Source organism: Eulemur rufifrons, chromosome 29 (assembly GCF_041146395.1).
Source record: "Eulemur rufifrons isolate Redbay chromosome 29, OSU_ERuf_1, whole genome shotgun sequence".
Lineage (NCBI taxonomy): Eukaryota > Metazoa > Chordata > Mammalia > Primates > Lemuridae > Eulemur > Eulemur rufifrons.
In genome coordinates, this window is record NC_091011.1 from 87,210,127 (window position 1) to 87,237,688 (window position 27,562).

General features: G+C 42.7%; 1 protein-coding gene across 1 annotated transcript in view; it reads right to left on the reverse strand.

The window, feature by feature from the left end:
- Positions 1 to 2,663: 2,663 nt before the first annotated feature.
- The window catches only part of KIAA1549 (KIAA1549 ortholog), a 120,210-nt gene continuing 95,311 nt past the window's right edge, over positions 2,664 to 27,562 (reverse strand). The window contains 5 exon segments of the mRNA XM_069461669.1: positions 2,664 to 3,000; positions 4,486 to 4,631; positions 9,181 to 9,338; positions 16,282 to 16,328; positions 25,841 to 26,158. Of these exon segments, the coding sequence (XP_069317770.1) occupies positions 2,746 to 3,000; positions 4,486 to 4,631; positions 9,181 to 9,338; positions 16,282 to 16,328; positions 25,841 to 26,158 (924 nt within the window). The 3' untranslated portion in view covers positions 2,664 to 2,745.

The following is a 27,562-nucleotide window of genomic DNA, read 5'->3' on the forward strand; positions in this document are numbered from 1 at the left end:
AGTTGCCGTTGCAGTCAACCCCCTTTGAAACAGAGACCCCTTTTTGCAATGGACAGAGGGAGTAACCTTTTTTAGTGCACTCCATGTGCAAGCACTTGTGACACTGAGCAGAATGGGGAGAGAAAGGACCATTTATTCCATTTGCTGTCATACAACTTGAATTCATTATAGGGTATCCATAATAAGACTCTGCTTGGCGCTGGGCCTGGTGGCTCACATCTGTAATCCCCGCACTTTGGGAGGCCGAGGTGGGAGGATTGCATGAGGCCAGGAATTCAAGACCAGCCTGGGCAACCTAGTGAGACCCCTATGCCTACAAAAAATTTTTAACATTAGCCAGGTGTGGTGGCTCACACCTATAGTCCCAGCTACTTGGGAGGCAGGAGGATCGCTAGAACCCAGGAGTTTGAGGTTGCAGTGAGTTATGATGGCACCACTGCACTCTAGCTGGGGCAACAGAATGAGACCCATCTCAAAAAATAATAATAAAAAAAAAATTCTGCTTGGATATCTGAAATTCTTAATACCACATTCAGGAAACCTGATATTTCTGAGTGACATGCAAAGAGAATCTTCCACTTTGGAGAGAATCTGGTGTTAAGAAGGTAAGAAATCAAGCCCAGAAGGGGGCCTCTTCTCCCACACTCTTTGGAACCTCTGGGGATTGCCTGGCATGGAGTTGCCAGTCCTTTATTTAACATTTTGAGAGACCTGTTCTCCTGTACCCCTTCTCTTTCAGAGGTGTAAAGATGAAAAATGGTTACATTTTCACTTCCCAGAACCAACCTTCCCTACATTGTAAGACTCGAAGTCTAAACGGCAGGCTTAATTAATTAATGAAGTACTGAAACATGACTCTGAAACCCAATAATTAGTTTAAAAATCTGCTTTAGATATTTCACAGTTCTTAAAACTTGACACAGATAAACAGGTTTTGATTCATCAGAGCCCCAAATTCTACCTGTTCATCTGTTATTTAGTTAAAGTATAGTCATGCACCACATCACGATGTTTTGGCCAACAGTGGACCACATGTATGACGGTGGTCCCATAGGATTATAACACCGTATTCTTACTGTACCTTATGTTTAGATACACAAATACTTACCACTGTGTTATAATTGCCTACGGTATTCAGTACAGTAACATGCTGTACAGGTGTGTGGCCTGGGAGTAAAGGCCATACCAAATAGACTAGGTATGTAGTATGCTGTACCATGTAGGTTTGTGCAAGTACACTTTGCTGTTCGCACAACGATGAAATTGCCTAAGGACACATTTCTCAGAACGTATCCCCGTCGATAAGCAATGCATGACTGTATTAGCTGATCTAATAAAAAGAGGTTCATAGTGCAAATCTCTTATCTAAGCCTGCTTTTCTTCTGAGTTTCACTCAGGCACCAGAAAACAGAATGGCCCTTGTGGCTATCTTTCTTGCTACAATTCGGGAAGTGGGGAAATGCTTACTGCAGGAGTAGATCTTAACAGAGATGATCCCTTCTCTCAAACCCAAAGCGGCTAAGATAGTTTTAACAGTCACTCAACAGAGTAATAGCACAATAAAATCAGACATGGGAAGCAACTCTCTCCTTTCTCTTGTGGTCTCAAAGCTCTTCTTTACATTTCTTGATCCATTACAGAGAGGCTGAGCTGAACTCAACTGCATTTCCAGGTCTTGAACACAGGGAATGTGACTACTAGGGGTGCAGCCATGACAATTTGGTGGTCCTAGGAACTTTTATAAATAATTTTGCTTACATAAGATTTCTCATTCCAACAGAATTTGTGAGCGAATCACCAGCAAAGTGCAGGGATCAGTGAGGACCTCTTCAACGCCTCATTCTATAGGACTGGCCTTAACACAGGTGCTGAAAGGGGATGCTCCCAGGAGTCGCACGTGCCCAATCAGCAAACAGCAAATACGATTAAAGAACGTAAATCTGAACTTGGATATGTTATGTATTTTGAATAACTCAAATAAATATTAAGCTTTTTCCCCTGTTTGGGAGGATTTTTTTCCCCCCTAGAAGAAAATGAAATCTTCAACATATTCTTCCACTGGAAAAGCCAAACTTGCATCTCAGATGGAAGGTGACGGGGCCCTTGGAGCTGTAGCACCAGAAGAAGGAGGAGGAGGAGGAGGAATGCAGTGATGGCTTCGTTTGGAGTCATCAGGCTCTACAACCTGCCATTTGGTTTCTCACTAGTAGCTTTTTAAAATTCCCAAACAGTCTTAGTATTCTTGCTGTTAATGTTACTATTAAAATAAGTTCCTATGGAGTAAAAGAGGGAAATCAAGCTGTTAATAAAACGTCTCCAAATCTCTTTTCTCAGAAAACAAAGCAGCAGGTTCATCGTACACATCAGACTGAATCCCACGGAAACACGTGATTCCTTTAATCCTTACACCATCTACACATTTTAATGTTCTGCCTTTAAAAAGGGGACTAATTTAGTAATTTTGTTAGCTTGGGTTTGTGTTTTGCTTTGTGAAGTGCTGCCGGCTTTTGGCCAAAGTACATAACTTTCACCTGAACCCAAGTGGTCACAAAATTGCCAACACAGTAAAGGGATCGTGAGCTGTCACGTGACTTATGGCATCTTCTAAAATAGCAACTTGCTCCCTTACTTGGGCAGCTTGCCCAGGAGATGCTTACTCTTCTTAAAAACACCCACTCAGTTGATTTCCTTTTGGTCTTGCTTCCACGGGAAGCGGATACTTGGCAAATCTGCAGGTGAGCCCGATCAGCTATGGAAGTTCTGCACGGTGCTCTGTTTCTGGGAGAGCCGGAGGAGCTCCTCGCGGATCGCTTTGATGAGAGAGGCTGAGGAGTGGCCGGGCTGGAGGTCTTCTGTGGAGCTGGTGGGATAGCCCAGGCTGGGGCCCTGCAGCCCTCGGTGGGGGAGGTTCCCGGGAGGAGCTGAGGGCTCCCTGCCTGAAGTCCTTGGCACCTGAAATAGCGGTGAAGAAGAATATTCTTGATGTCCAAGCATCTGTGTCTGAAAAACATGGCAAATGTTACTGTACTTCTGAATTGAAAACAAGCAGGAAAATCAAATTCAAACTGGCACTGGAAACGCTACCTCCGCCCATCTCCCACCCAACATCTCAGCGCTCCCAGAGGGCCCCTACTGCCCACGCTCTGTGCTGCTGCACGCGGGAAGGAGGCCGGAGGACCCCATGGAGGCAAAAGGCCAGACAGGGACACCTTAGACCTGAAGGAGGTAGGCAGATGCCGGAAAAGGGACTGACAAGGGGAACAGCCACCTTTGCCCTGGGATGGAGCCCAGGGAGGGTGTGCGTGTGAGCACATACTGTGACCACAGACCCCAAACAAGACCACAAAGCCATTCTCCACTGTACCTAACTGCTGTCTTCTGTCTCTGTAGACCCTTGTCTTTAGCTGGTTATCTGCACTAAAGCACACAATCGTCTTGCTGACATTTGCAGAATACAGATTTGGCATTAGGTTGACAAGAATTATTACACTTTTCGGTGGTTTTTTTCACATTTTTTCCAGTGGGGGAAAAAAATCTCTCTTTACATTTCCATGTAAGAGTACTAAATCTGGGTACTAAAAAGAGTATGCTAAGGGCAAGTTATCAGCGAGATAAACATGGCATTCCAGCCCTAGGTTATTTCTGCGTTTCACTTCTCCTAACAGATTGAGAGGCACTTCAAGGTGAGCACTATGGGGTTTGAAGGGAAAACCAAACGCCTCACAAAGCTGAGTGGGGCACAAGGAAGGCCAAACAACGAAAAATGGCAGCAAACTTAAAGCAGATACCTGACCCTATAACGATGTTTCTTTTAGGAAAAAATCACATTCAAAAGTTACTTTCCTCTCACTGAGTGAGAGCATCCAGCCATGAAAGGCATTTACTGTGTCTGCTGCAAAGGCACGGAAATGCAATGAAAGTTGCAGCATAAGGATAAAACAAAACGTAACATTTTGGTTTGTATTTTCAAATTTCATTAACTTATCCCCCAAGGATATAAAATTTTTCTGAAAAATGAATGAAAACCCTTGCAGAAATAACCTGTGTCTATATTGAATGAGTGATTAGAAGCCTCAAAAAAAACAACGTGTGCCTTAAAATGCTCCAAACTGTGTGCTTGTTATACAATCAGCTACTCATGGTGGTCATAATGCAAATGACGCTAATAAGCTCACAGGGAGGCACAATGGGATGTCAGATCATGGATATTTACGTAGCGATCACACTGAGGACAACGTCCAGATTTTAGTCACCTACAGGTTTTCAAATTCACTAAAGTCTGAAATCTGCCTCAAGAAAAACTATATACTTTCCAAAAAGCAGATGGTAAAAACTGTGAGCAAAAACACATACAAGGGGAAGGAAGTGAAGGAGATTAAAACCTTTTTTAATGTAGGTGTCAAAAAGGGACCCCCAAAGCAGAAGCAGCTGAATTAAGTGATTACGTCTGAATGCTTAACGATGACCCAAATGCGAGATACTCACGGCCTCTCTCCTCCCCGCTTCATCCTCCCCGTAGGAAGGCCAGCCCGGGCTCCCGTACTGGCCGCCTCTGCTGGGTGGGATTTCCACCGGCTGAGCGCCGATCCTGCTAGCAATTCCCACCTGCGTCAGGTGCTGGATCTGGGAGCCTGGAGGGAACACGGTGGAGAGGCCCGGTCAGCATCTGCAGGAGAGCAAGGCTGCTCTGACCACTGCACTCCGGTTAGGGCAAGGGTGGCGACACTGTTCAAACAGGGCACCAATTCTATGTCCAGAAATGACACTTAGAAAAACAGATGGTTCAGATCTTGGTTCCTGGGCTTTTATTTCCTTTTAATACAGAGGGTAATAGTCATGAAGCTGAAGCCTGGCTCCTTCCTGCTTGTAGCTTTGAGATTCACAAGGAGCTGGACATTCGATATGCTTTTTTTCTTAAAAGGCAGGGTATATACTCATTTGAATTCAGAATATTGAAGTACTTTTCATGATACTCATATTATTTCCGTAACTTAGCTACAGCACAAGCAAAACCACCAGCCGCGCCTCACGGGTGAGGTATCCTGATGGCAAAGCCCGAGGACTCTCGAAGCTGATTCTCCTACATCTGCAGCCCCGTGTCCCCATGAAAGCCAGGTATCAAACAATACTTTCTCCCTTATCAACTTGTGGCATACGGAAAATATCCCTATACTGCAAATGAAGGGAGGAAACAGTGACCTCTAAGCACTGTGAAATAGAATACTTATTGCCCAACGTTCCTAAGATCAAGTTCACCCGTGATGCTCAGACTGGTACTGCAGAGGCCACGAGCAGTCACAGAGGCACAGGAGGCAGCCTCCTCCATCCTTAAGTGTACTCCTGCTCCAGTTGTCTAATTAACAACCTAATTAATCAACCGCATTAAAAAAAAGAACTCCTCAACAATTTTATTTGGACATGTAATGATAACTAAAGATCAAGAGAACTCTCCAGGCTCCAGCCAGAGCCATGCAATCTACTGGAGCACTTGTCAGTTACTGCAAACCCCTGGTCGTATTAAAATCATCAGGGCTATCAGTACTGCTTGTCCACAGACACCATTTGAGCAAATCCGCAAAGAGCTACAAATGCTGCACAATGTTCCCCATTGTTTCCAAAGCGTCAAACAACCGCACAGGGAAGAAAGCACACCTTTTGTGTTAAACCACAAGAGTAGTTGGAATCATACATAATTCGGACATGATTTTACATCCTGCTTTGTTCACGTAACAATACAGCACAGGCTTCTCTTGTGATTCAACATCGAGCCCAGCAAGCTGCATCCCAGCTCGGCTGCCCACGCGGTGTGACCCTGAGCCACTGGCTACTGCTCCTGCTGAGCCCCGACAGACCCTGTACTTTTCCAGTGGGGATACAAATCCACCTCAAAGGGTTATTGCAAGAATTAAAAGAGATAAAATAGATCAAGTGTCAAACACATAGGAGGCAAATGGTAAATCTTAAATTCTCCCTTTCTGTTTTTTATGACTTAAACTCGTTCATTCATTCATTTTGAGAGACAGGTCTCTCTGTCCAGGCTGGAGTCCTGGGCTCAAGTGATCCTCCTGCCTCAGCCTTCAAAGTAGCAAAGACTACAAGGCATGCACCACCACCCCCAGCTAATTACAATTTTTTTTTTTTTTAGAAATGGGGTCTTGCTATATTGCCCAGGCTGGTCTTAAACTCCTAGCCTCAGTCGATCATCCCAGTGCTGGGATTATAGGTGTGAGCTTCTGCACCTGGCTCTCTCTGTTTTAAACAGCTTCACAATTTACGACTGGATACACTTATCACTGAGTATTTAGGGGAGCTAACAATTTTTTGTGATTACAAATAATGTTGTGATAAACATCTTGGCATACGTGGTTTCCCCCCATTATGTTGGATTTTAGGGAGAGCATGAGCCTGGGTTCCCAGAAGTGAAATTACCAAATCAAAGGCTCCACAAGTCCTACTGCTAAACTGTTTTCCAAAGTTTAATGATTTATACCACCACTGGGAATAATGTAATAGTGATAATAATGGCAGCTAATATGTATTGAAAGTTTATGACATGCCAGGTACTATTTTGAGCACTTTATACCTGTCATCTTCTTTAATCAGCCAAACCACCTCAGGAGGTAAGTAGTAATATATCCCCATTGTACAGATGAAGAATATGCTAATTTTACCATACCACATTATCATAAAAATAATTTCACGATTGAAATGGTACCCCACTGTGGTTTTAATCTGCATTTTTAAATCGTTTTCAAAATTGGACCTTTTCCCTATGTTTACTTTTATACACTACACACACATATGTATTTCTCTTGTTGAATTCTTTCTTCCCATCCTTTGCCCACTGATCTTTTCAGGTTTGCCCCTTTATCGATTTATAGGAGCTATCCTCTATAATACAAATACCTCCTGGTCATAGTCTCCTGTAAATTTTTCCTAGGTACTATTTCCTTTTTGGTCAGTTTTAGACACACACATTTGATAATTTTCTACAGTCAAAAAGGTAACTCTTCTAATAGATCTTAGCATTTTCCATTACAAATGTTTACATAATTTCAGCTATTATTAGAAATTATTAAAAAGTAACTTTCCAATGTTTGATATGTACAGCTTCTATATTCTTCTAGATTTTTTAATTAAAAATTAGTACATCTGAATTTTGTTTAGGATATATGCTGTACAGCAAGATTCAAATACACAACAATTAACAGGAGAAACAAGACTCACTGCAAAGCAAAGCACCTGTGCAGTATGGGAAATTCTGTAGGATATCAGGGTACATTATTTATTTTGTTAGCTAACAGGCAATGCAAAATGCAAGAACCTCCTAGAAGATCATAATGGAAAAATATACACCAATTATTGCAAATTTGGAATTAGCCTAAACTATTCCCTTAGGCTCTCATCCAGTATGAACTAAACTACTTTCTTGATGATATTATAAAGGTGTATATTCTCCAGAAAATTAATTCTTTAACATGTAATGGTTCCTCTCATTAAAGTTTCAGTTTTCAAAAAGGAGGGTGAAGAGATTAATGGGGAAAATAAACAAGTGACTTTGAGCTTTTGTAATAAAATACAGTAAGGTGATAACAAACATTATGAATTTTTCAGCGTATGCAGAGCTTTACAAGAAACAGAAAGAGCTCTGGATCTTAAACTACGTATATCTTTTAGGAACACTGAACAGCATTCACAGATTACTAGCTCTTATAGTATCAACTATTTGTGAGTTGAAGTTTTATGAAATAAAGGAGTAATTTGTAATTTGGAGGTACAAGTTTGAATCGCAGACACCTGCCATACAAGCATCTCTGCTAAGCCATGCCGGGCCCTGCTTGTCAACCTACAAGTAAGCAGTGCCCCTTACCATGTGTCTGGAAGGGGTCTCTTCGCTGCTCCACTTACACCTCTGTTGGACTTATTAGGGAAATCAATTGTAAACTAGAGTTATATTTGAAAATCTGGGGATTTACAAAGACCTCAGAACAAATTGCTCATGAACATCAAGCATCCACTGAACTTGAGGAGGATTTGTTCTGGGCTCAACAATTAACACAAGGCTGGGTGCAGTGGCTCACACCTGTAATCCTAGCACTCTGGGAGGCCAAGGCAGGAGGATCACTTGAGGTCAGGAGTTCGAGACCAGCCTGAGCAAGAGCAAGACCCTGTCTCCACTAAAAATAGAAAAAACTAGCTGGGTGTGGAGGCACATGCCTGCAGTCCCAGTTACTCAAGAGGCTGAGGAGGGAGGATTGCTTGAGCCCAGAAGTCTGAGGTTGCAGTGAACTATGATGGCACCACTGCACTCTAGCCCAGGTGACAGAGCTCTCCCAAAAAGATTCATCTGAATTCCAAAGGGAAATGAAAAGAAAACCCTTTAAATACTAAAAGTAAAAAAAAAAAAAAAAAAAAAAAAAAAGCTGTGTGCAAAGACCTAAAAATGGAAAGGTGATTAGAAGGTCACTTCAGAAAATGTGATCTTTCAGCGTTGCATTATCAGGTGAAAGCTGCCCTGGTTACCAGGAGTGATGCTAAGGCAATAATCGGGGCTTGAATGAGCAGAAAGGAGCTAGAACAGCGCCACCGTGGCCACCAGCTTCCTGCAGGCCCTGCACCGTGGACTCTGCCCACGCGTGTGGCAGCAGGGGAGACAAGACTCAGGCACGGGGCAGGAAAAAATGACAGGGAAGTCAGAAAAGGGAAGGAGACGACACTAACAAAGGTAGAAGGAGGAAACAGTGGTTGTGCCCTCCCAGAAGTGACAAAAGAAAACAAAAATCTCCCTCCAGTCACTGTCCCGCAGCTCTGACAGTTGTTCGTTACAAGCTGGAAAAGCACCTTCTTTAAAACAAACGCGTTTTCATGCCACACCAAGTGCTCACACAGATCATCCAGTTTACTGTAAAGATTTAGGAATGTTTCTTCTGCATGAAGCGTGCTGTGAATTCTTCATGAAGGGGCAGATAGATGCCAGCCCTGGGGACCTCAGGCACTCTGCGCTTCCCACCCCTGCCTGCACTCTGCCAGGATCTGAGGGACAACAGCTGTGACCAGGGGAAGAGGCTGCCGCATGCTGGACATGGATGCTCCGGAAAGTCTAACATGTTATCTTTCCCAATTTAGCCAAAAAGCAAATGTCGTACGGCTCAGAAATGCAAGCTAAACAGCCACGTGTACCTGTGGTGCCCCCGACAGGCCGAGGCCGGGCCACTGACGGCATCTCCTCAGCGTAGATCCCGCGGGCAGCAAATGGAGCTTCGGCCGCTGCCTGCGGCTGCTGGGACTCGGGAGGTGCCAGCTCGGAAGACTGCAGTAAACCGGGGCCAAGACTCGGCCTGCAGACAGAGCACACGCGAGCATCAGGGTACCACGCCGGGCTCCAAGGTATTCTTAGGCCCTCAACACGACAGCAGGAGGAGACTCATTTGTCTACCTGCTTAACCATCTCCTCTCCTGGAAGGCCGGGAGACGTTTCTCCTGCCTCCTGAGGGCGGGGACTTCTATTTGCTTCCATTTGCTCACCGCCCCATCTCCAGCTCCTAGAGTATGGCTGATGCTGACCAATCTCTGTCCGGCAACTGGATACATTTTTTCCATTAAAAAAAAAATGGAAGAAATGCTTTACCTTCCAAACCAAACAGAGGCACAGCTAAGGTTGCAGGGCCTGTTCATCATCTCTAGCCTCTGGCTAACGTTGTGGCCGTCACCCTGCTGCATGTCAGCAGCACCCAGGGAAAACATAGGCACAGGACGCCCACGCCGCACCCAGACAAACTCAGACAGAATCTCCAGAGGTGGGACTCAGACACTGGCAATTTTTAAAACTCCGCAGTGATGATCCTGCTGCCCGGAGAACCAGTGCTCCAAAGCACTTCTCAAATCTTTTGGTTTCCAGACCCTGTTCTACTCATAAAATTACCAAGGGCCCCCATGAGCTTTTATTTATGTGGATTATATTACTATCTACCAATATTCACCATATTAGAAATTAAAACGGAGAAATTTTTAAATATTTTAAGAATTCATTAAAAAATAATATAAACCTATTAAATATTAGCATAACATTTTTCATGAAATTAACTAAATTCTCCAACTCCTCCACTCAAAAAACTTAGTGAAAAGAGTGGCCCTCTTTTATATTTTGTTCAAATTTCCTTAATAGAAGGTACCTGAATTCTCATATACTTTGCATTCAATCAGTTGCCATATGCTATTTTAGGAAGAAAATACTCCCTCACAGAAAACATACAGATGGAAAAGGAAGGAGTACTTTAATAGCCTTTTCAGATAATATTCAAAGAATATTTCAGATATTCTTCTTGATACCACACCTAAACTTGACAAGTGGCAGCTCCTTAGGGGTTAGTTGCAATGTGAAATCTGAGACAACGTCGATGAACTTTTTATACTCCATTACATTAAAACCCACGGCTCTATCTTTGAATAGATCTTTAACCCATGCATGATTTTATGACATCTGTCATTTGGAAAATACTAGTTCACTGAGTTATACAGACCTCTATATTGTTATATCTCATTTTGCAGTCTCAAAAAATCCCATTCACTAATATCATCACTGAGTTCATCTACTAATAGAAAAGTTTTTAGGTACTGGGAAGCTGTTAAGTTCACTACAGCTTTCAAAAGTTTCCAAAATTCAAATTTTCACTTGAAAGCTCAATTTTATCATTACCACCAAATACTGTCAGTTGTCTTTCTTGAAGTGACAGGCTCACTCTGTTCATTTTCGAGACAATGTCTGCCAAACACTCAAGTCTGTCGGTGGTTTGTTCAAGTCCAAAGCACAAAAGCAGTTAGTTTAGTTCGATTCAGTCTCAGCTCAAACAATGGAGCCAGGGCTTTGCCTTCAAAATCCTATGTTCAGCAGAAATGCTTTATATGTAGTTCCTGTTGTCACACAGACTGTTAAAGACTCGAGAGTCTAGGTTTAATAAAATTAATAATCTTTACTACTTCATCAAGGACGTGCTAACATAAAACTGGCGTTTTTTTTAAACTGCGATCACACAGCAGTGAGGGCTACGATCGCTACCCACACAACCCGGCCCTGCCCTGATGCTCGCCCAGGGCCGCAGCCTCACCCGCCACTCTGCACCCCAGTGCAAGTGTCAAGGTAATCAAAAAGGGCAAATAACGTCTTAATAAAATTACAAAAAAAGTTTTGACCTCATAGACCTCCTGAAAGGGCCTCAAAGGCCCAACCCTGAGAACCATTCTCAAGAAATTCAAGAATAAAACAAGGTTATAATCTACTACAGTTCTATGCAAATGACAGTGAAACAGATCAAGCCAGCATAGTGAGAATGGAGACTGACTGGCACTTATTCTATGGTGTTGTTTCTGAAGTATATCTCATAAATTGAAACCCAGACTATCTGTATTACACTCTTTAACTGCTGTTGTTTTAGATTGGCCTCAGAAGGGAGATGTCTGTCATCTCTGACTTTGCAGATCTAAGAGCTTAACGTGAGCCCAGCTCCTCCTTCAAGATCTAGAATTGGAGCCACATGTCACCTGGCCACAATCCCTGGACCATCCACTCAGGAACTAGCTCTGGCCCTTCACTTAATTCTTCCTCCTCCCCCCACGCACTACATTTGCGTCACCTTTATCCTACACTGTGTGCTCAGATACTCTAGACTCCTTTAACTTGGGTGACCATAAGATTTAGTGTCCATACCGAAACATTCTTTTTTTTTTTTTTTTTTTGAGACAGAGTCTCACTCTGTAGCCGCGAGTAGAGTGCAGTGGCATCATCATAGCTCACAGCAACCTCAAACTTCTGGGCCCAGGTGATCCTCCTGCCTCAGCCTCCCGAATAGCTGGGACTAAAGGAGCATGCCACAACACCCAGCTAATTTTTCTATTTTTAATAGAGACAGGGTCTTGCTCTTGCTCGCACTTGTCTTGAACTCCTGAGCTCAAGCAATCCTCCTATCTCAGCCTCCCAGGGTGCTAGGATTACAGGTGTGAGCCACCGCACCTGGCCCCAGAACACTTTGAGAGTGAAAGCTACTAATGACTGGGACTACCCTGAGCAAACCAGATCACAGGGTCCCCGATACCTCTAACTTCTGCACTGCATCACCTAAGCTCCCCTCATCACTTTTACCTTTTTCACTTTGGACCACACAGCAGTGCATGGGTAGGTAAGGAAGGCTGGGAGAAAACAAAGAAACCCCTCTGAAAATGAGGAAGTATGAAGAAAAGTAACAGTTAAAGTAAGGAGGAAACTGATAATATTCCTACTTCCGTGTGTCCTCTGGTCATTGAAGGGATAGTGGGTTTGATTTCTGTGATTCACTGTTTTACTACAATGCTTTCTTTGTAATAAACCAATGTCAACACACATGTGCTGTATTGGTGTACTTGTCTAGCCTCACAGCAATATTGAACCATCTTAATTACTCAGCAGTAATTTGTAGCATTTAGAATAGTCCTAACATCTTATTCTTCTTTCTCAAAGCATCTTGGCCATTCTTGACCCTTTGCATGTCCATGTAAATTTTAGAATCAGCTTGTCAATTTACATGTATTAAAAAAAACTATTGGGATTTTGAATGGAATTGCATTAAATGTACAGATCACTTGGAGAGAACTGACATTTCAAAAATATTAAGTTGTCCAATCCATGAACATCTTTCTTTAGAGGGCTTAAACATTTTTGGTTAGATCTATTCTGAGGTGTCTTATATTTCTGAATGCTACTTTAAGTGGTACCTTTGAAAATTTCTTCTTTTTTGTTTGTTGCATACGTACAGAAATAAAACAGATTTTTGTACGTTGATCTCATATCCAGTTGTTACCTTGCAGTTTAGGTGTCCTGCTATTTAGTGATCTTGTTAAATTCCCTTAATTCTAACAACTGATGTGTTGACACTTTAGGGTTTGCTAATACAAAATTATAATCATCTGTGAATAATAACAGCATTACTTCTCTCTTTGAATTCCTTACTTTTCTTTGTTTCTTTCTTTTCCTTGCCTTGTTACACTGGCTAGGACCCCCAGGGCAGTCGTGAATAGACGTAATGTGAGCAGGCACCTCTGCCTCACTCCTGCTCTCAGAGGGAAAGCTTTTAACCTTTCACCATTAAGTAATATTTGCCAAGATGCCTTTTATCCGAATAGAGAAGTTCACTCCTATTCTTTGTTTACTAAGATTTTTACCATGAATGGATGTTGAATTTTATCACATGCTGTATCTATTGAAAGGAGAAGATTTTCCTCCTTTATTCTCCTTGAAGTGGTAAATTACACAGCTTGATTTTTTAAATGCTAAGTCACCCTTGCATTGCTGGAATAAATCCAACTTGGTTATAATGTGATACCCTTTTGTCCATATTGCCAGAGATGTTCACTGATGTTTACTTTCTGATTTTTCATATCTAGGCTCATGAGAAACTGGCCCTTAATGTTTTCTTTCTTGCACTCTTGTCCTTGTCCTTGGCATCACGGTGACCCTGGCCTCACACAATGAGTTAAGGAGCGTTCTCCCTTTTTTCTGTTTCTTGGGAGACTTTGTATAACACTGGCACCTTTTCCTCCTTCAGTGTTTGGCAGAATTCACTGTTTAAGCCAGCTGGGCTTGGAGTTTTCTTTGTGGGTAGAATTTTAATAGTGATTTCCATTTTTAAAATAGTTATATGACTATTCAGGTTTTCTCTTTCTAGGAATTTTTCCATTTCAAATTTATGAATGAAAATGTATTCATAAAATCCTTTTTCTTTTCTTTATTTTAGACCCGGAATGTTGTTCTGTAACCCAAGCTGAAGTACAATGGAGTGATCATAGCTCACGGCATCCTCAAACTCCTGGGCTCAAGTGATCCTCCTGCCCCAGCCTCCTGAGTAGCTGGGACTACAGGTGTTTGCCCAGCTAATTTTTACTTCTTTTAAGAAAGAGGTCTCACTATGTTGCCCAAGCCAGTCTCAAACTCCAGACCTCAAAGCAATCCTCCCTCCTCAGCCTCCTGAATGGCTGGGATTGCAGGCATGAGACACCACACCCAGCTAAATCTTTTTAATGTCTATGAAATCTGGATTAATGTGTCCTTTCCATTCTTCTTATTGATAATTTGTTATACAGATTATTTGGTCAAGCTTGCCAGAAGTTTATCAATTTTATTAGTTTTCAAAGAACTAATTTTTGGCTTCATTAATCCTCTCTGATGTGGTATTTATTTTCTATTTCATTAATTTATATATTATTATTTTTATTATTTCCTTCCTTCTACTTCAAGTTTAATTGGATCTTCTTTTTTTTACATCTTGAGTAGGGTTCTTAGATCACTGATTTTCAGCCATTTTTTTCCCCAAATATATTCATTTAAAGCAATAAATTCCCCCCTAAACACTGCTATAGCTGCATCCCACAACTTTTGATACGCTGCATTTTCACTGTTATTCATTAGGTTATGTTTTAATTTCCACTGTGATTTCTTCAGTGTATCTTGGGTTATTTTAAAAGGGTACTGATTAATTTGGAAACATGTAGGGATTTTCTAGTTATCTTTTGTTATAGGTTTCTAACTTAATTTTACTAGTACTAACAAATATACTCAGTGATTTCACTTCTTTGAAATTTGTTAAGATTTGTTATGGCCCAGCATATGGTAAACTTTTTAAATATACTTTAAAAGGTATATTTCATAGTTATTGAGTCTAGTGTTCTAGGTAAGTCAATCAGGTCAAGTTGATCATGTTACTCAAATCTTCTATATCCTTCCTCTATCTTTATATTTTTGATGTGTCTCATAAGCCAAATATAGTTTTTAAAATCCACTCTACTCAGGAGTTTGAGACCAGCCTGAGCAAGAGCGAGACCCCATCTCTATTAAAAATAGAAAGAAATTATATAGACAGCTAAAACTATATACAGAAAAAATTAGCCGGGCATGGTGGCACATGCCTGTAGTCCCAGCTACTCGGGAGGCTGAGGCAGGAGGATCCTTTGAGCCCAGGAGTTTGAGGTTGCTGTGGGCTAGGCTGACGCCACGGCACTCACTCTAGCCTGGGCAACAGAGTGAGACTCTGTCTCAAAAAAAATAAATAAATAAATAAAATAAAATAATAAATAAAATAAAATCCACTCTAACCTTTGTCTTTTAATTGGAATATTCAGTTATTCACATTTAATGTAATTACTTGTAGATCTGAATTTAGATTTCTACCATTTTATAGCTGCTTTCGGTATGTCCTGCCAATACTATATTCTTTTTTCTCCCATTTCCTACCTTCTTTTGGATTATTTTAAAATTATTTTGTTCCTCCTTATAATATTTAGGTATTCTTTTAGTACTCTTTCAGTGAGTTACCCTAAAAACGACAGCACAATCCTCGACATACTACAGTCTAATATCAATTAGTACTTTTACACTGTCCTGGACAATGGGCCCTAACTTTATATTAAGCATATAAAGTATAATTATTTTAAAATCTATTTGATAACTCCAGTAACTGGATCCCTGTGGTTCCATTTCTATTGTTTGTTTCTTTTTAAAAAATTATATTTGCTTTTCCCCTCATATGCCTCTGTGTGCATGTGTGTGTGTGTGACAGAGAGAGAAAGAGACAGAGACAGAGACAGAGAGAGAGACAGACAGACAGACATGTACCATAGCAACAATGTAAGGCCCAGCGTGACATCATCTTCCCCTAAAAGGGATTCACACTTGTTTCTGCCAGGTATCAATGCCTGAGCACCTTTCAGAGCTGAGCTTTAGTTCTTGCAGGACTGATCTCCACACGATTCCCCTTATTCCTAGGGTACAACACCTAAGGGTCCAAACTCGAAACCTCTGGGTGTTGACCAGGGCCTGTCCTCCTCGCACCCCTAGCTCCATGAGTCTGTCAAAAGCTTTGCCCGGCTTCTCAGCGGCCTCTCATGAAATCCACAGATGTTTCTGGGAGAACAGTGGCCCCAAACAGGGCTCATCTCTCTGGGTTTCCTGGATCTTGACCCCATGGTGCTTCACTGCCCTGTTACCTCTCAGGGTTTTTAAAAAAAATTTTAACACCTTGTCCAGGTTTCCCGGTTGTCCTCAGCAGGAGGGCTGGTCTAAATTATCTAGTCTGTTGTTACTGGAAGCAGAACTTTAATTCCAACTTTTTTCCTTCCTCTTCTGGTTAGATCAAGAGAATATACAAAACTCAAAAGAGTTTTTCATCTGCTCATGCTAGTCTAAATAAATGTTTACAAAATTTAAAAAAAACGCCCTATGTGAGAAAGCAATAATACATTTCGTTCTGAAAACCTTACCTTGGCAACGGGCCTGATGGGGGAGTCATTCCATAGTCTTCATATCTCTGGAAGAGATTCAAGAGAACATGAAGATTAATATCCAATACTTATTATAAAGTGACAACAGCAAACTTATAAATTTAGGTTGGCAGGATTGACTTTCAGGGGAATTATTTTCTCATTAAAACTCAGCACGCTACGGGGGCACTCTGCCATTGAGTAACGCTACACGTTTCAGTTTGGGGAACTGGGCTACCAGACTTTAGAAAACACAACTAATTTCTCGATCTTTCCTTTTCTTATATAATATAACTAAAAACAGAAGTAATTGACAGGCTTCCTGTGCCTGCTCTTCCCTACAGGCTCATTCTCTGCAAACCTGCGTCTTCTGTTAAAAAGGCAGGCCGAGGTGGCCACATTCAGTGCAGATGACTCTACCAACACGAGCCATAATGTCACCAGATCCAGTGGGTGCCCAGCAGCAATTCAAATACCTCAAGTGACAAACTCTCAGATGCTGTACTATGTTGTAGAATGCTGTAAAAAGAGAAAGAACAAAAAGAAAACTAGAAAGGCCCTAAAAGCTGAAGGCAGCACCCTCAGTTGCAGACTGTTTTCTGGCTTCAAGGAGACCCAGCTATCCTTCCTGCCCTTACATTCCATAAGGCGCCCCTGCATCCTTCAACCAACTCTTTTCAAACTAGCCAAGTGTTCTTTGACTAAAACAATATGCCACACGCTTTAAAGAAACATCTATCTAAGAAATCTGCTGCATTCCTCAAGAAGTCAACATATCCTATCCCTAACATACATGGGACTCTGATTTCAACATCTCTTTTCAAAAATGGGGAATCAGATTTTTCAGCAGAACAACAACTCTGGATGGAGTCCACCCAGCTGCCGTCAGCCTGACTCGATGGTCTGCCCACGATCAGGTGCTCCAAGGTAGGGGAGGTCAGCCCTGCTCCTGGAGCGGCTCTACCCTTCTCTGTGCAAGCTTTCATCTACTGAACTCCTGTTTTGTGTTAAGTACCACGTAAGCATTAGCTCAGGCCCACAACAACACTAAGAAAGTGCTCACTGCCTCTGTTTTATAGAGGGAAACCAACTCACAAAGAAGTTAGGTGATTTCTTCCAAAAAAAGTCTTTCAGATGCCATAGGCCACGCTCTTCACCAATGCTCTGTGCTACCTGTGGCTCCCAAACCAGACTTTCCCTTGTGAACAAATCTCTACTTTGTGGGGAAAAGAGAGGCTCTGCAGTCGGACAGACTGGCCAAGCTACTCAGCGTCCCTGGGCCTCTTTCTTTGTGCCAAGAGGATATAATGATCTCTAGATGCATAGCATTTTGAGGGGATTATTAAATATGAAGCCGTGGTCAAATTACCTCACCTTCTGACCCTCTCTGCTCCCATCCTCTTGGCAGAGATGCAGTTCCCCAGCTGAGCTAGAACAAGCTAAGGCACATTACGGAAGAAGGGGGGAAGAAAAGGAAAAGAAGCTTCAACTCTTTTTCTAAATAATTAAAGAGAAATCTGACACTGGATAAAGATTATTCACAGTGGCTTGTGTGCTCTCAGCACAGCATGGAATTTTAAAACAGATTCAGATGAAAAATTATTTTTTAAAAAAATCAAGGCTTACCAGTTTACCTCTCAAGCTCTCAGGAGGTCTAAGTGACAAAGTAAATTAAAAACAGTGAAAAAATAGCTGTCCACTTATCTGTTGTATTATTGCAGTGCATTTCAACCCTATTGTCATCAGAAAAAGGATGGCATGTTTCTAGAGATTGCATGCCCTCAAGAAAAGTTTTTTAAAAAAATATGACAGAATTTCTATGATTCTGTTGCAGGATGGGTCACACACCTATATACAAAATTAGAGGACAATATTGGATTTGAAGGTTTCAATCAGCGATGTCAATAAAAATCCCATGTTAATGCATCTCTTCTTTCAATTCAGTACAAAACATGGGGCTGCAGAGCGGGGAAGGCAAGCCACGTGGTTAGTGGAGTCTGGGACAGGCCTAAGGCACAGCAAACACAGTCAGGTCTCCCTGTAAGGGTCTTAGCTCAGGTATCCACACTCGCTACGGAGAGGGCTACTCCAGAGACAGCTTAACTTTCACCAGGGAAGCAGAAACACCACTTATTATATGGCCTAACTCACTGATGCGTAACGAACACCCTCACACTGGCAGAAGAGAGCAAGAATGTCATCAGGTGGTAAATAAAGGCTCAGGTGGGAACTGGAGGCACCTTGAAATCCACATTCCTGTGGTTTTTACTATAGTCAGAAGCAGCAAATAAAGGACGATCAGATTCCTCCCGGCAACAGTAACTTTACAACCAATTAATAAATATGTTGAAATTATATTAGATATCCACAGATACAGCTAATGATTCTGGCTTTCCACTAGATTAAAATTGCTATCCTTCTCATCAAAATACATCAGGATAACATCAAAAGTCCATGCTGAGAAAACCACTGAATAACAGTGCTTATAAAAATCTTACTATGGATTTGAATTCACAGTTAAGAGGGTAGATTAAAGCATTACCTGGAATCTTTAATCCCCAACACCTATGAACAATGAATAAGAAATTTATTTCGATGCATATATATTTTGATGCAAATCTGTCAAAAATTACTGCCAAAAATTCTCCAGCAGGAACCAAACAAGTAAAGGAGTAGAATCATGCTATAAACTGAGAAAAGTGGTGGCACAGGGAAAAAACAAATGATTCTGGCAGCACTATATGGCCCCCAACCGCAGCCCCAGAGCACACAGAATCCTGCTGCATTTGGAGAGAGCTGGCTGTGGGGTTCACTGGCAGTCGGGGGTACCAAGGAAAGGCCGGGTGCAGAGGGAAGCAACGATCAGGCACGAGCAGTGAACAGGGTCAGGTCAGAAACTGAGCTGAGACTCTCCGTTCAGAAAACTCCAGGTGAAGTTAAGTGGCTCCTTGTTGGTCTTCCTCTCCGTTCCAAGTCCTCTTGTCGCCCTGAGGATGCCCCTCCACAACGTGGCCTACTCAGCATGGACACCTCGCACTTCACCTGCCAGCCACCTGCCGTGCTCAGCACCAGAGCTGCTCCCTGCTGACATCCAAGTCCACAGGCAGGGAGACCATCAGGAAGCTGTCGCCATAGCCTTGGGAGAGAGGACGGTGGCTCCAACTAGTACAACGCAGCGGATGGACTCCAGAGGAAAAATCAAACAAGCCGTAGCATGTTTAAATGACCCCAGCCTCCCACACCTTTCCTCTCAGTGCACACCCTAGCTCTGCTTCAACCGCACCTCTCACCTGCACCTCTCTTGCCTTCTGTCCTTTCATCACGTTCACCGGACAAAGCCCTAGTTCCCATCAATCCACGGCCTGCACCGGGGTGTCTGCACGCTGACCAGCAAAACTAGAGAACTTCAATTTGTGCCACTATAATTTCATGACGGGCAATCTCAACAAGGGCCTCAAGGTCAAGAAGCCGTTCCTGTGTCCCTATCTGTTTCCCCTCATCCTCCCCAGTCGGCACTGCAAATCTCTCCTCTCCCCAAACTCCTGCCCTGCCACACTTCGCCCCTTGTTCTCTGCCTTCTCTGCTGTGAGGATGGAGCCATGAGACGGCTGGTCCTCTACCTCCTGCCACCCAACTACAACTTGATTTTATCCATGCTCAACCTTTCCTTCCTCCCTCCCATGACACTGGAAGAAATATATCCCCTCATTTCTAAAGATAATTCCCGCACTGGTGCTCGGGATCCGCAGCGTCCCCTCTCCTGCATCCTCGAACCCCTCTTCCATGCTGGCTCAGGGCCATCAGCAACTAAGCACGCGGGGCCTGGCTGGTTCCTCGTCTCGAGTCCACGCACTGCGTTACAGCAGGCGGAGCAGCCCCGCTCTCACCGAGAGTACTACAGCTGTGTCTTGTCTCCCTGCCTCCGGTCTCGCCCTCTGCCAACCATTCTCCACTCTAAAACACGACTTGTCTACCCAGTTACGTCTCTGCCTGCTCAAAACCCTTCCATGTGCAGCCATTCCCCTCAGGGCGAGGTGTAGGCCCTATAACCACAGGAAGCTTCTTGTTTTCCTCTCCTGCCTCGAGTCCTACCACTCTTTCTGTCCACCCTGCCCTAGTCAGCCAGAGCTCATCCCACTGCTTGGAACATACTGTCACGGTTAACTTCATGGATCAACTGAACAGGATGCCCAGATATTTGATTAAACACTATTCCTGGGTGTGCCAGTGAGGGTGTTTCCAGAACAGATTATCACTTGAATCAGAGGACTGAGATCGCCCTCCCTAATGTGAGTGGGCATCACACGATCCACTGAGCGTCCGAAGAGAAGAAAAAGGCAGAGGAAGGTGGGATGTGTACTCACACTCTTGAGCTGCCTGACTACTTGAGCTGGGACATCCATCTCCTCCGGCCCTTGGAGCTTCTGGTTCGAAAGCTTTCAGGTTCAGACTGGAATTCAGCTCTCAGACCTTCCAACTACACCACTGACTTTCCTAGTCTCCAGCTTGCAGACAGCAGACCATGGGGCTTCTCAGCCTCCACAATCATCATATCTTGGGCTCAAGTGATCCTCCCACCTCGGCCTCCCAAAGTACTGGGATGACAGGTATGAGCCACCGCACCTGGCCAATTATCTTTTTAAAAGCTTTAAATGATGAAGAGAGTTTTCTATAATTACCTACATATTTACATTTCCAGTGCTTTTCATTCATTTATATAGACCCAGATCTTCATCTGGTATCATTTTACTTCTGCCTAAAGGACTTCTTGTAACATTTCTTATAATGCAGGTCTGCAGGTGATGCATTCTTTTAGCTTTTATGTATCTGAAAAGTTTTTATTTCACCCTCGTTTTGAAAAGATATTTTTGCTAGATATAAAACTCTACGTTGGCCAGGCCCAGTGGCTCACGCCTGTAATCCTAGCACTCTGGGAGGCTGAGGCGGGTGGATCGCTCAAGGTCAGGAGTTCGAGACCAGCCTGAGCAAGAGTGAGACCCCGTCTCTACTAAAAATAGAAAGAAATTATATGGACAACTAAAAATATATATAGAAAAAATTAGCTGGGCATGGTGGCGCATGCCTGTAGTCCCAGCTACTCGGGAGGCTGAGGCAGTAGGATCGCTTAAGCCCAGGAGTTTGAGGTTGCTGTGAGCTAGGCTGACGCCATGGCACTCACTCTAGCCAGGGCAACAAAGCGACACTCTGTCTCAAAAAAATAAATAAATAAATAAATAAAAATAAAACTCTACGTTGATCATTTTTTTCCTTTCAGTTCTTAGAAGATTTTTTCCTGTCTTCTGGACAAGGAGCATTCTGCTGCCATTCTTATCTTTGTTCTGCCTTACATAACATGCCCTTGTTTCCTGGATGCTTTCAAGATCTTTATCAATTGTTTTCAGCAATAATGTTTCTTGGTACAATATTCTTCATGTTTCTTGTACATAGAGTTCATTGAGCTTGTGGATTTGTGAATTTGCAGTTTTCACCAAATTTGGAAAATTTTTACCTATCATTTCCTTTTTTATAAATAAATTTTATTGTATATATTTAAGATTTACAACATGATGTTATGGGACACATATAGATAGTAAAATGGTTGCTATAGTGCAGCAAATTAATATATCTATCATCTCACATAGTTGCTTTTTTGTGACAAGAGCAGCTAAAATCTACCTAACAAAAATTCCCAATATAATTTTACTAACTGTAGTTCTCATGTTGTATTACACATTAGATCTCTATACTTACTCATCCTACATAGCCACTATTCTGTATCCTTTGACCTACAGCTCCCCATTTCCTCCCCCCTCACCTCTGGTAACCACTGTTTTATTCTCTATCTCTATATATTTGACTTTTTCATTTATACATATTTTTAGATTTCACATATGAGATCATGTAATATTTTTCTTTCTGTATCTGCCTTCTTTCTTTTTTTTTTTGAGACAGAGTCTCACTCTGTTGCCCGGGCTAGAGTACCATGGCATCAGCCTAGCTCACAGCAACCTCTAACTCCTGGGCTTAAGTGATCCTCCTGCCTCAGCCTCCCAAGTAGCTGGGACCACAGGCATGCACCACCATGCCTGGCTAATTTTTTCTATACATTTTTAGTTGTCTGGATAATTTCTTTCTATTTTTAGTAGAGACGGGGTCTTGCTCTTGCTCAGGTTGGTCTTGAACTCCTGAGCTCAAACGATCCACCCGCCTCAGCCTCCCAGAGTGCTAGTATTACAGGCGTGAGCCACCAGGCACAGCCTGTGTTTTCCGTTTTTATGCTAGTACCATACTGTTTTCATTTCTATGGCTTTGTAACATAATTTAAAGTCAGGAAGTATGATGCCTCCAGTTTTGTTCTTCTTTCTCAGTATTGCTTTGGCTATTATTTATTTTTTTCTGTCTCCTGCTTTCTCTTTAGGAACTCTAATTACATGCATATTAGTCTACTTGAAGTTGTTCCACAGTTCTCTGAAGCTCTATTCATTTTTTTAGTCTATTACCTCTCTGTTTCATGTTGTATAGTTTTTATTACTATGTATTCAAGCCCACTAATCTTTTCTTCTGCAATATGTAATCTGCCATTAATCCCATCCAATATATTTTCATCTCAGACATTGTAGTTTTCATCTCTAAGTCTGAATTGTATCCTTTAATATCTTCAGTGCCTCTAATTAATATGTCAGTCCTTCCTCTAGGTTCTTGAACATATAGAACTCCATTGTAATAATTTTGTTAACATCTTGTCTACCAATTCTATCATCTGTGTCACTTTCTTGCTTCTTTGATGCCTGTTCAGTTTTCATTTGATATCCGACATTATTAATTTTGCCTTATTGGATGCTGGATATTTTTGTGTTTCTATAAATATTCTTGGGCTTTGTTTAGGTTCGGGTTTCATGCTTTGTTAGGTAGAACCACAGCAGTTTTAATCTGAGGCTAATCTTGCCCCCCTACTGAGGCAAAACTTTTCTGAGTACTCTGATGTTCCATGAATTATGCAGTTTTCCACTGACTGTGGGAAGGAACGCTATTTAGTCTGCTCAGGGTGCCATGACAAAATACCTCAGAATAGATGGCCTAATACAACAAAATTTATTTTCTCATAGTTCTGGAGGCTGGGAAGTCTTAGATCAAAGTTCTGGAAAGATTCAGTTTCAGGTGAGGGCTCTCTTCCTGGCCTGCAAACAGCTGCCTTCTCACTATGTCCTAACATGACAGAGAGAGCACTCTGGTGTCTCTTCCTCCTCTTGTAAGGGAGGGCAATAATCATATTGAATCAGGGCTCTACCCTTATGGCCTCATATAATCTTTTTTTCTTTTTTTTTTTTTTTTTTTTGAGACAGGGTCTTGCTGTGTTGCCTAGGCTAGAGTGCACTGGCACCATAATAGCTCACTCCAACCTCAAATTCCTGGGTTCAGGTGATCCTCCTGCCTCAGTTTCCCAAGTAGCTGGGACTATAAGTATGTGCCACCATGCCTGGATAATTTTTCTATTTTTTGTAGAGACAGGGTCTTGCTCTTGCTCTTGCTCAGGCTGGTCTCGAACTCCCGACCTCAAGCAATCCTCCCACCTCGGCCTCCCAAAATGCTAGGATTACAGGCGTGAGCCACTGCACCAGGCCTCATTTAACCTTAGTCACCTCCTTAAAGGCCCTATCTCCAACACAGACACATGGGAGGTTATGGCCCCAACATCTGAATTTGGTTGGGACATAGTTCAGTCCATAGCAAGAACTTACTCACAGGCCTGTGTGAGCTCTGGGGATTGTTCCCCACAAGCTTTTTGGGTAGTTCTCTCTCTATTCAGGTAGTTTCCTCACACCCTTACACGGGTCAGTCCTCTGATGCAGATTCTCTGCAGGTCACTAGAATTCCTTCCTGGCACATCTCTCTGTACTCTCCATGGTAGACTTCCAACTTGTTTCCTCAACTCAGTGAGACCACTGCGCTCGGCCTGGGGTCCTCCTCCCTGCACTGTGGCTAGAAACTCCCCAGACACACGCTGGGGCGACTGTAGGACTCAACTCAGTTCTCCTCAATCCCTGTCCTTTGTCACCTTAAGTCCAGTGTCATGAAGACCCACATATTCTGTTCAGGTTTTTTTAGTTGTTTCAGAAAGGAAAGTAAATCCAGGCTCATCTTCCATCTTGTGCAGAAGAGGAAGTTTGTCCCATTTACTTTAATTTCTGTATCTCTGCTGTACTTCCCACCACCTGAAATATCCTTCAACTGACAACCACTAATTAATTCTCCTTTAGGCTTTTTACTTAGATGTCATTTTGTCCAGAAATTCCTTTTCAAACACCTTAAGGTTCAGCTAAGTGCCCCCAACATCACTTCCCCGCCGCAGCACCTCCCACGCTGTGCTGCAATTCCTATTCTGACCATCCGTACGTCCTCCACCAGAACGTGAGAGCTGCGGAACGGGACCGTGTTGTGCCCCACTCTATCCCCGACACCCAGAAGTCCCAGAATACAGCACGCGAATAAGCAAATGAGAAAAGCTTAAAGTGACCAGATAGCAGCTGCATCCACATTTATTTTCTCACTGAGTTTCATTCTGCACCTCCATTTCCTGAAAGATTATAAACCACCACCTGTAGTTTTGTAGTTTAATATTTATTGTTGAATCAAGCTATATTTTAGCATTAAAAACAGTAACGATTAGATTGAATGGTGTTCTCACCCCCAGGTGGTAGTGCTTATCCACACTACAGCCTCTGGACAACCCGTGCCTGGAAGGAAACAATCTATTGCCAAGGGCCTATTTTGAAAATTCAAACCAATTTCAAAGATAAAAAAAATTCTTTTAACATATGTTTATTGCCACCTAATGTCACCTTAATAAAGGTAACAAAATCACAGGGCTCCAGTAGAAACACTCCCTGATGAATACATTTAAATTGTGACCTATTAATTTCTCTCCAGAGTCAAATCTTTTAGTCTAATCATTTCACCTGAAATTAAAAGAAAATAATATTCATGTCATTTCTTTGAGTTTTACTTTTCCGTGTTGTAAGAAGGTAAATTTGAAAGGACTGATTGAATAGGAAAAACATAAATGATAACAAAGGCAGGTGAGATGCTGAAATGTCAACTCCCCAGATGGAAAGTTGACATTTGAGAATGGTCGTCCTTGCTCACCTGTGGACCAGCTGCCGCCTACGCTCCCAGAGCCTCCAGGGCTTCAGTCCCACATGGCCATACAAGAAGTTAAACTATCTCAGTATATCCTAAAGTGCACCTTTTATGGACTCATCAATGACAATATGTTTTGACAGTTACCCCACCTCTATTTTATGATACTGCAAGGAAAACAGGAAGGTGCTTCCCAAAAAATCCTCCTCTAGTCTTCAACAAACCAAGTATCAGAGTGGTGTAAAAGGATGATTCCCACATTAAGAACTAACTTAGCAGAAGATAACAAAAACTAAGACCCATCATCCAAGCTTTAGTTCTTACCAAATACAATCAGTGTTTTGCAGGAAGCCAGAGAGGCAGTCAGGCAACAAAACTCCAACACCCTGCCAGGAGAGAATTCTAGAAAGCCAGTACTTACACTGCATGGGTTGTTGGCTGTCTGGGCTGGGCTGTAGAAGGACCCCCACTGGGCGGCGCGCCTCTCTTCCCGGGAAGGGGTGCTGTTCATGGGCAGGCCAGGCGGGACCCCAGGGCCTGCACCTGCAGCGCTGGCGGGCTGGCTGCTTGGGGCCACCAGGGCAAAGGCGTCGTCCAGGAGGGAGTGCATGGTCTGGCGCGCCTCCTCGATGGACGGCTGGGGCGGGATGTACTGGGAGGTGGGGAAGGGCAGGCCGGGATACCTCCCGAGCTCCACGGAGGATGGCGTCTGCACGTCGGCTGGGAGGTCAGGATCCGACTACAGTTGGGGAGATAAAGGAGAGAAGAATCACACACAGGCTTTCGTGGTGATCCTAAAACAAAACTCTGGGGCCAAAATGGAATTTAACCATTTTCCTGACACTGAGGAAAAGGTTTATCCTAAGTATTAAAAAATGACAGCTGAGGAATACGCATTACATTTCATGGAGGAAAAAGGCTTGAATCAGGAAAAAAGAAAAAAAAGTGGAAATAGTCAAAGATCATTGTTTTCAGGAAAACTCAACTATTAGAAATGCACTTCAGTACCTGGAGGTAGACATTTTTACTAAAAGCCCCTGAGCAGCCAAAAAACACATTTCAAAATATCTATACTAGAAAAACCTAGTCCTTCCACAGAGAAACCAAAAAGCAAAGCAGTCTATTGACTATTAACAGTAGAGGAAATAGCCCTACAAACCCCTAAAAGAGGTCAGAGTCACCACCACATTAAGACTATGTTGTATGTATAAACGTACTTGTACTTAATTATAATATTAATACCTATCATAACAGCTATTTACAATAGTAAACAGTGACGATTATTTATTTATTTATTCAAAAAAACATTTGTCTTTAAAATGGAGGTATCTCTGGGTAACATGAGGCATTAAGAAAGGTTTAAACCCTGTTCTACATCCACTGTTTGAGAGGCAGGAATATAAGGAACAAAGATTTTTAAAAAATCTTATTGACTGATATTGCGTTGTGAGGAAAACATTGTCATAACGTACATTGGATAAACTACAAGAGACAACATAGGGAACCAATGGAAGAAGAACCCTTTCTGGTCTCAGAGGCTCCATAAGCCCAAATATCACGGTGACTGCAGCAGACACCGAAGAGAGAAGAGGTTCTGCCTTTGGGGCTGAGGACTCTGTGTCCTCAGGAGTGAGCCACCCTGAGGGACCAAGGAGAAGATATTTTGAAGGGAAAGTGGAAAACTCAAGGTAATTCAAAAACATGTAGCACATCCCCAGTACAGTCTTAAAGATGAAAAATAACCTTAGAAAAGGCAAATTCTGAGAAAGACATTATCTTTGAAAGTATGCGTTTCAGAATTTTTAGGGAGAGAGGGTGAAAAGTAAGCCCATCTGAGAAAGACAGTCACGTTAGGGAGTCTGAAAAGAGGAGCCATGGAAGACAGGCAGCCCACTGAGGTCGTGTTCTCCAGGAAAAGGCTTCTTTTTACCCAATGGAGGAGGAACCTCTGCACTTTCTGCCAAGCAAAGAAGGAAGAAAAAACAGATGGTGTGAGCCACCATAAGAAAAGCCCAAGTTAGGGTCATCGACACAGGTTATTCCCCACACAAAACCCAGTGGCACTGCACGCAGGAACTCAGTTAGGAAAGAAGACAGGGACTGAGAAGGCTCCCTGGAGATTTTCCTGAGAGCGTGAGCCCAG